Genomic DNA, 10,128 nt, shown 5'->3' with positions numbered 1-10,128 from the left:
GGAACAGAGTCTCCAAGGTAACGCCAGGGGCTGATTGGTCACATCACTTCCTGTCATTCCTGTCTAGTGTTTCCTCTGCCACTACTCAGGGTTTGACGTCAACATTATACGTCACTCAAGTCGTCATCATTCGTCGTCTTCCCTGTTACGGAGAAGCGGAGGATGCAGCCCCCCGGTCCCGCAGCGCGTCCCCTGCACTCCAACAGCCCTCCCGGGGACTTCACCTTCGTGTCTTCCTCTGGGGCGGAAGGTGAGGCCTTGGGGCTCTGGGACCGACCCACAGCGAGTGTACCCTTATACCGGCACTGTACCCTTATACCGGCACTGTACCCTTATACCGGCACTGTACCCTTATACCGGCACTGTACCCCTATACCGGCACTGTACCCTTATACCGGCACTGTACCCTTATACCGGCACTGTACCCTTATACCGGCACTGTACCCCTTATACCGGCACTGTACCCTTATACCGGCACTGTACCCTTATACCGGCACTGTACCCTTATACCGGCACTGTACCCTTATACCGGCACTGTACCCTTATACCGGCACTGTACCCTTATACCGGCACTGTACCCTTATACCGGGTACACTGTACCCTTATACCGGCACTGTACCCTTTATACCGGCACTGTACCCTTTATACCGGGTTATACCCACTGTACCCCTATACCGGCACTGTACCCCTCGGCACCGGCACTGTACCCCTATACCGGCACTGTACCCTTATACCGGCACTGTCCCCTTATACCGGCACTGTCCCCTTATACCGGCACTGTACCCTTATACCGGCACTGTCCCCTTATACCGGCACTGTCCCCTTATACCGGCACTGTACCCTTATACCGGCACTGTACCCCTATACCGGCACTGTACCCTTATACCGGCACTGTACCCTTATACGGCACTGTACCCTATACCGGCACTGTACCTTATACCGCACTGTACCCCTATACCGGCACTGTACCCTTATACCGGCACTGTCCCCTTATACCGGCACTGTCCCCTTATACCGGCACTGTACCCTTATACCGGCACTGTACCCTTATACCGGCACTGTACCCTTATACCGGCACTGTACCCTTATACCGGCACTGTACCCTTATACCGGCACTGTACCCTTATACCGGCACTGTCCCTTATACCGGCACTGTACCCTTATACCGGCACTGTACCCTATACCGGCACTGTCCCCTTATACCGGCACTGTCCCCTTATACCGGGCACTGTCCCCTTATACCGGCACTGTCCCCTTATACCGGCACTGTCCCCTTATACCGGCACTGTCCCCTTATACCGGCACTGTCCCCTTATACCGGCACTGTACCCTTATACCGGCACTGTCCCCTTATACCGGCACTGCCCTATGGGTATCACTCATGTATTATAAGGGATAATGTACCCCCTACTGTAAATGATAAGGATATTAGCAGTCACTGAGGGGTTCTGTGCCCCCCATATAAAGGCACAAGGCTGCAGGCTGAGTTATACAGGGAACTCTGAGTATCACTCATGTATTATAAGGGATAATGTACCCCCTACTGTAAATGATAAGGATATTAGCAGTCACTGAGGGGTTCTGTGCCCCCCATATAAAGGCACAAGGCTGCAGGCTGAGTTATACAGGGAACTCTGAGTATCACTCATGTATTATAAGGGATAATGTACCCCCTACTGTAAATGATAAGGATATTAGCAGTCACTGAGGGGTTCTGTGCCCCCCATATAAAGGCACAAGGCTGCAGGCTGAGTTATACAGGGAACTCTGAGTATCACTCATGTATTATAAGGGATAATGTACCCCCTACTGTAAATGATAAGGATATTAGCAGTCACTGAGGGGTTCTGTGCCCATATAAAGGCACAAGGCTGCAGGCTGAGTTATACAGGGAACTCTGAGTATCACTCATGTATTATAAGGGATAATGTACCCCCTACTGTAAATGATAAGGATATTAGCAGTCACTGAGGGGTTCTGTGCCCCCCATATAAAGGCACAAGGCTGCAGGCTGAGTTATACAGGGAACTCTGAGTATCACTCATGTATTATAAGGGATAATGTACCCCCTACTGTAAATGATAAGGATATTAGCAGTCACTGAGGGGTTCTGTGCCCCCCATATAAAGGCACAAGGCTGCAGGCTGAGTTATACAGGGAACTCTGAGTATCACTCATGTATTATAAGGGATAATGTACCCCCTACTGTAAATGATAAGGATATTAGCAGTCACTGAGGGGTTCTGTGCCCCCCATATAAAGGCACAAGGCTGCAGGCTGAGTTATACAGGGAACTCTGAGTATCACTCATGTATTATAAGGGATAATGTACCCCCTACTGTAAATGATAAGGATATTAGAAGGGATAATGTATCCTCTGGAAATATCACTGGGACTGCTTCCCGGTCCCTTCCTATAAGTTAAGAATTTCTCAGTAAATCCCGTATGAGTCTGTACAGTGAGTTGGGCCCATAATTAGGGTAATACTGGTCACATGTTGAATCAGCACCCTGCATAGCTAATTAGCAGTTAATTTACATGCGTGCTGCAGACTGAACTGATGTATGTGTAGCCATGCTGCAAGCATCTAAATTAATTGGTCTTAGACGCAGCCTTTGCAATTCTCCAGCATTGGGTGCTAAATAATATTGGGGTGATAAATGCAAAAGTGTCTCAGACTAATGCGCCGCGACTTTGTATTTATTCACTTGAGTTGGTTCTGAATGATTTATATGTGAAAAGCACAAACACATTGATGTGCCCACAGCCAATACCCATTCATCCCTCATTCCCTGCACTGCTGGTTCTGACTCCTGATACAACTCCCCAATATCCATTCATTCCTCATTCTCACTGGGTTTATAGTTATGTGTAACTGTCACTGTGTCTGTCCCTTTCCCTTCCCTGCACTGCTGGTTCTGACTCCTGATACAACTCCCCAATACCCATTCATCCCTCATTCTCACTGGGTTTATAGTTATGTGTAACTGTCACTGTGTCTGTCCCTTTCCCTTCCCTGCACTGCTGGTTCTGACTCCTGATACAACTCCCCAATATCCATTCATCCCTCATTCTCACTGGGTTTATAGTTATGTGTAACTGTCACTGTGTCTGTCCCTTTCCTGCACTGCTGGTTCTGACTCCTGATACAACTCCCCAATATCCATTCATTCCTCATTCTCACTGGGTTTATAGTTATGTGTAACTGTCACTGTGTCTGTCCCTTTCCCTTCCCTGCACTGCTGGTTCTGACTCCTGATACAACTCCCCAATATCCATTCATTCCTCATTCTCACTGGGTTTATAGTTATGTGTAACTGTCACTGTGTCTGTCCCTTTCCCTTCCCTGCACTGCTGGTTCTGACTCCTGATACAACTCCCCAATATCCATTCATTCCTCATTCTCACTGGGTTTATAGTTATGTGTAACTGTCACTGTGTCTGTCCCTTTCCCTTCCCTGCACTGCTGGTTCTGACTCCTGATACAACTCCCCAATATCCATTCATCCCTCATTCTCACTGGGTTTATAGTTATGTGTAACTGTCACTGTGTCTGTCCCTTTCCCTTCCCTGCACTGCTGGTTCTGACTCCTGATACAACTCCCCAATACCCATTCATTCCTCATTCTCACTGGGTTTATAGTTATGTGTAACTGTCACTGTGTCTGTCCCTTTCCCTTCCCTGCACTGCTGGTTCTGACTCCTGATACAACTCCCCAATACCCATTCATTCCTCATTCTCACTGGGTTTATAGTTATGTGTAACTGTCACTGTGTCTGTCCCTTTCCCTTCCCTGCACTGCTGGTTCTGACTCCTGATACAACTCCCCAATATCCATTCATCCCTCATTCTCACTGGGTTTATAGTTATGTGTAACTGTCACTGTGTCTGTCCCTTTCCCTTCCCTGCACTGCTGGTTCTGACTCCTGATACAACTCCCCAATACCCATTCATCCCTCATTCTCACTGGGTTTATAGTTATGTGTAACTGTCACTGTGTGTGTATGTGGGGGGTGTGTGTGTGTATGTGGGGGGGGTGTGTGTGTGTATGTGGGGGGTGTGTGTGTGTGTGTATGTGGGGGGTGTGTGTGTATGTGGGGGGTGTGTATGTGGGGGGGGGTGTGTGTGTATGTGGGGGGTGTGTGTGTGTGTATGGGGGGGTGTGTGTGTGTGTATGGGGGGGGGGGTGTGTGTATGGGGGGGGTGTATGTGGGGGGGGGGTGTATGTGGGGGGTGTGTGTGTGTGTTGTGTGTATGTATGTGGGGGGGGGTGTGTATGTGGGGGGGGGGTGTGTGTATGTGTGTGGGGGGTGTGTGTGTGTATGTGTGGGAGGTGTATGTGGGGGGGGGGTGTATGTGGGAGGGGGGGGTGTGTGTATGTGGGGGGGGGTTTGTGTATGTGGGCGGGGTGGGTGTATGTGTGGGGGGGGGGTTTGTATGTGGGGGGGGTGTGTATGTGGGGGGGGTGTGTGTGTATGTGGGAGTGTATACAGGTGTGTCAGTGTATATAGGTGAGGAAGGCGGAGTCAGGGCAGGGGCAGGTGAGCTGGCAGTTCTGTCTGTTGATATGATTGGGGGGGGGGGGTTGTTAGCTGACACTATGTTGCCGTTGCTGCAGTCTGTGTGCCCCTCCCTGTGGGTCAGTATGTTGGGGCTACCCTGCCCGTATACAGTGGTGTGAAAAACTATTTGCCCCATTCCTGATTTCTTATTCTTTTGCATGTTTGTCACACTTAAATGTTTCTGCTCATCAAAAACCGTTAACTATTAGTCAAAGATAACATAATTGAACACAAAATGCAGTTTTTAAATGAAGGTTTACGTTATTAAGGGAGAAAAAAAACTCCAAATCTACATGGCCCTGTGTGAAAAAGTGATTGCCCCCCTTGTTAAAAAATAACTTAACTGTGGTTTATCAATTTCAATTTTCAATTTCAATATCAATTTGTGTAGTCCCCCCCAGGCCTGATTACTGCCACACCTGTTTCAATCAAGAAATCACTTAAATAGGAGCTACCTGACACAGAGAAGTAGCCCAAAAGCACCTCAAAAGCTAGACATCATGCCAAGATCCAAAGAAATTCAGGAACAAATGAGAACAAAAGTAATTGAGATCTATCAGTCTGGTAAAGGTTATAAAGCCATTTCTAAAGCTTTGGGACTCCAGCGAACCACAGTGAGAGCCATTATCCACAAATGGCAAAAACATGGAACAGTGGTGAACCTTCCCAGGAGTGGCCGGCCGACCAAAATTACCCCAAGAGCGCAGAGACAACTCATCCGAGAGGCCACAAAAGACCCCAGGACAACATCTAAAGAACTGCAGGCCTCACTTGCCTCAATTAAGGTCAGTGTTCACGACTCCACCATAAGAAAGACACTGGGCAAAAAAGGCACAAACCACTTTTAAGCAAAAAGAACATTAAGGCTCGTCTCAATTTTGCTAAAAAACATCTCCATGATTGCCAAGACTTTTGGGAAAATACCTTGTGGACCGACGAGACAAAAGTTGAACTTTTTGGAAGGTGCGTGTCCCGTTACATCTGGCGTAAAAGTAACACAGCATTTCAGAAAAAGAACATCATACCAACAGTAAAATATGGTGGTGGTAGTGTGATGGGCTGGGGTTGTTTTGCTGCTTCAGGACCTGGAAGGCTTGCTGTGATAGATGGAACCATGAATTCTACTGTCTACCAAAAAATCCTGAAGGAGAATGTCCGGCCATCTGTTCGTCAACTCAAGCTGAAGCGATCTTGGGTGCTGCAGCAGGACAATGACCCAAAACACACCAGCAAATCCACCTCTGAATGGCTGAAGAAAAACAAAATGAAGACTTTGGAGTGGCCTAGTCAAAGTCCTGACCTGAATCCTATTGAGATGTTGTGGCATGACCTTAAAAAGGCGGTTCATGCTAGAAAACCCTCAAATAAAGCTGAATTACAACAATTCTGCAAAGATGAGTGGGCCAAAATTCCTCCAGAGCGCTGTAAAAGACTCGTTGCAAGTTATCGCAAACGCTTGATTGCAGTTATTGCTGCTAAGGGTGGCCCAACCAGTTATTAGGTTCAGGGGGCAATTACTTTTTCACACAGGGCCATGTAGGTTTGGATTTTTTTTCTCCCTAAATAATAAAAACCCTCATTTAAAAACTGCATTTTGTGTTTACTTGTGTTATCTTTGACTAATAGTTACATGTGTTTGATGATCAGAAACATTTTGTGTGACAAACATGCAAAAGAATAAGAAATCAGGAAGGGGGCAAATAGTTTTTCACACCACTGTATAGGCCAAAAACACCAGATATCTGTTTGGGGTTAAACCTTTAACCTTTGGAGAGCTTTTAGCAGTCTGTTGCCCCGTGGGTGTCGGAACTTGTGGGCACAACCTGCTTGTTTTGGTTAGTGCCAGGGTTCTGTCTCCCAGAAGGTGCAGGTTATTGGTGCCGGGCTCAACCCAAAGCTCCTGTTTTACCCAGAATTCACTGGGATTTCCTACCCCAGAGCGACGCCTGCGGGCACCTCGGGCACATGTGAGACTGAGCAGCGCCCATGGGAAGCCTGGCACGGACATACTGCCCTGCTGGGTTGGGCAATATAAACCCGCAGGGGTATCTTGGTTTAATTGCACTTTCTATTCCCTCCCCTAGATCTGAGCGGCTCTATAGCGCCCCCCGATGTCAAGTTAAATCTTGGGGGCGACTTCTCCAAGGAACCCACAGCCACCACCTTCCTGCGGCAGAGGGGGTACGGCTGGCTCCTGGAAGTCGAGGAGAACGACCCCGAGGACAATAAGCCCCTCTTGTAGGTACCACGCATGGCTTGTTTCTTAAAGGGACAGCGGCCCACCGGCTTCAGCATTTATATGAACATTATGCAGTCCTTATAGTCTCTGCCTGCTGCCCGTGTACCCGCTCTGTATACTGGGTATTATAGTTTTTGAATTATTTGCTGCTGCCTTCTTCCAACTCTTTGCAGCTTTCAAATGGGGGTCACTGACCCCGGCAGCCAAACCCTATTGCTCTGTGAGGCTCCAGTTTTATTGTTATTGTTACTTTTTATTAATTATCTTTCTATTCAGCCCCTCTCCTATTCATATATCTGTCTCTCATTCAACCTACTGCCTGGTTACTAAGGTAATTTGGACCCTAGCAACCAGATAGCTGCTAGAATTCCAAACCCCCTAATTGGTTCCGTATTCTGCCGGTTACAGGGAGGAACTGGACATAGACCTAAAAGACATTTACTATAAAATCCGCTGTGTTCTGATGCCGATGCCGTCCCTGGGGTTCAACAGACAAGTCGTACGGGACAACCCCGATTTCTGGGGGCCCTTAGCGGTCGTCCTCTTTTTCTCCATGATTTCCTTGTACGGGCAGTTCCGAGTAAGTACCCCTAAGCTGCGGTACCAGTGGGTCTGGGCTTTCCTTGTATAGGCAGTTCCGAGTAAGTACCCCTAAGCTGCGGTACCAGTGGGTCTGGGCTTTCCTTGTATAGGCAGTTCTGAGTAAGTACCCCTAAGCTGCGGTACCAGTGGGTCTGGGCTTTCCTTGTATAGGCAGTTCCGAGTAAGTACCCCTAAGCTGCGGTACCAGTGGGTCTGGGCTTTCCTTGTATAGGCAGTTCTGAGTAAGTACCCCTAAGCTGCGGTACCAGTGGGTCTGGGCTTTCCTTGTATAGGCAGTTCCGAGTAAGTACCCCTAAGCTGCGGTACCAGTGGGTCTGGGCTTTCCTTGTATAGGCAGTTCCGAGTAAGTACCCCTAAGCTGCGGTACCAGTGGGTCTGGGCTTTCCTTGTATAGGCAGTTCTGAGTAAGTACCCCTAAGCTGCGGTACCAGTGGGTCTGGGCTTTCCTGTATAGGCAGTTCCGAGTAAGTACCCCTAAGCTGCGGTACCAGTGGGTCTGGGCTTTCCTTGTATAGGCAGTTCCGAGTAAGTACCCCTAAGCTGCGGTACCAGTGGGTCTGGGCTTTCCTTGTATAGGCAGTTCTGAGTAAGTACCCCTAAGCTGCGGTACCAGTGGGTCTGGGCTTTCCTTGTATAGGCAGTTCTGAGTAAGTACCCTAAGCAACGGTCCAGTGGGTCTGGGCTTTCCTTGTATAGGCAGTTCCGAGTAAGTACCCCTAAGCTGCGGTACCAGTGGGTCTGGGCTTTCCTTGTATAGGCAGTTCTGAGTAAGTACCCCTAAGCTGCGGTACCAGTGGGTCTGGGCTTTCCTTGTATTGGTTCTGAGTAAGTACCCCTAAGCTGCGGTACCAGTGGGTCTGGGCTTTCCTTGTATAGGCAGTTCTGAGTAAGTACCCCTAAGCTGCGGTACCAGTGGGTCTGGGCTTTCCTTGTATAGGCAGTTCTGAGTAAGTACCCCTAAGCTGCGGTACCAGTGGGTCTGGGCTTTCCTTGTATAGGCAGTTCTGAGTAAGTACCCCTAAGCTGCGGTACCAGTGGGTCTGGGCTTTCCTTGTATAGGCAGTTCTGAGTAAGTACCCCTAAGCTGCGGTACAGTGGGTCCTGGGCTTTCCTTGTATTGGTTCTGAGTAAGTACCCCTAAGTGCGGTACCAGTGGGTCTGGGCTTTCCTTGTATAGGCGTTCTGAGTAAGTACCCCTAAGCTGCGGTACCAGTGGGTCTGGGCTTTCCTTGTATTGGTTCTGAGTAAGTACCCTAAGCTGCGGTACAGTGGGCTGGGCTTTCCTTGTATAGGCAGTTCCGAGTAAGTACCCTAAGCTGCGGTTACCAGTGGGTCTGGGCTTTCCTTGTATAGGCAGTTCTGAGTAAGTACCCTAAGCTGCGGTGTACAGTGGGTCTGGGCTTTCCTTGTATTGGTTCTGAGTAAGTACCCCTAAGCTGCGGTACCAGTGGGTCTGGGCTTTCCTTGTATAGGCAGTTCCGAGTAAGTACCTAAGCTGCGGTACCAGTGGGTCTGGGCTTTCCTTGTATAGGCAGTTCTGAGTAAGTACCCCTAAGCTGCGGTACCAGTGGGTCTGGGCTTTCCTTGTATTGGTTCTGAGTAAGTACCCCTAAGCTGCGGTACCAGTGGGTCTGGGCTTTCCTTGTATTGGTTCTGAGTAATACCCCTAAGCTGCGGTACCAGTGGGTCTGGGCTTTCCTTGTATTGGTTCTGAGTAAGTACCCCTAAGCTGCGGTACCAGTGGGTCTGGGCTTTCCTTGTATTGGTTCTGAGTAAGTACCCCTAAGCTGCGGTACCAGTGGGTCTGGGCTTTCCTTGTATTGGTTCTGAGTAAGTACCCCTAAGCTGCGGTACCAATGGGTCTGGGCTTTCCTTGTATTGGTTCTGAGTAAGTACCCCGTAAGCTGCGGTACCAATGGGTCTGGGCTTTCCTTTTATAGGCAGTTCCGAGTAAGTACCCCTAAGCTGCGGTACCAGTGGGTCTGGGCTTTCCTTGTATAGGCAGTTCTGAGTAATACCCCTAAGCAACGGTACCAGTGGGTCTGGGCTTTCCTTGTATAGGCAGTTCCGAGTAAGTACCCCTAAGCTGCGGTACCAGTGGTCTGGGCTTTCCTTGTATAGGCAGTTCTGAGTAAGTACCCCTAAGCTGCGGTACAAGTGGGTCTGGGCTTTCCTTGTATTGGTTCTGAGTAAGTACCCCTAAGCTGCGGTACCAGTGGGTCTGGGCTTTCCTTGTATAGGCAGTTCTGAGTAAGTACCCCTAAGCTGCGGTACCAGTGGGTCTGGGCTTTCCTTGTATAGGCAGTTCTGAGTAAGTACCCCTAAGCTGCGGTACCAGTGGGTCTGGGCTTTCCTTGTATTGGTTCTGAGTAAGTACCCCTAAGCTGTGGTACCAGTGGGTCTGGGCTTTCCTTGTATAGGCAGTTCTGAGTAAGTACCCCTAAGCTGCGGGTACAGTGGGTCTGGGCTTCCTGTATTGGTTCTGAGTAAGTACCCTAAGCTGCGGTACCAGTGGGTCTGGGCTTTCCTTGTATTGGTTCTGAGTAAGTACCCCTAAGCTGCGGTACCAGTGGGTCTGGGCTTTCCTTGTATTGGTTCTGAGTAAGTACCCCTAAGCTGCGGTACCAATGGCGTGGGTTTCCTTGTATTGGTTCTGAGTAAGTACCCCTGTACCAATGGGTCTGGGCTTTCCTTGTATTGGTTCTGCTGCGGTACCATGGGTC

The 10,128-nt window shown here is 49.1% G+C and overlaps 1 protein-coding gene across 1 annotated transcript in view; it reads left to right on the top strand.

Moving 5' to 3' along the window:
* Positions 1-45: 45 nt before the first annotated feature.
* The window catches only part of yipf4 (Yip1 domain family member 4), a 16,613-nt gene continuing 6,530 nt past the window's right edge, over positions 46-10,128 (top strand). The window contains exons 1-3 of the mRNA XM_031901280.1: positions 46-250; positions 6,648-6,801; positions 7,211-7,382. Of these exons, the coding sequence (XP_031757140.1) occupies positions 163-250; positions 6,648-6,801; positions 7,211-7,382 (414 nt within the window). The 5' untranslated portion in view covers positions 46-162. The remainder of the gene's footprint in view (positions 251-6,647; positions 6,802-7,210; positions 7,383-10,128) is intronic.

Source organism: Xenopus tropicalis, chromosome 4 (assembly GCF_000004195.4).
Source record: "Xenopus tropicalis strain Nigerian chromosome 4, UCB_Xtro_10.0, whole genome shotgun sequence".
In the NCBI taxonomy this organism is placed as follows: Eukaryota; Metazoa; Chordata; class Amphibia; order Anura; family Pipidae; genus Xenopus; species Xenopus tropicalis.
This window is presented reverse-complemented; position numbering and strand designations above follow the sequence as displayed.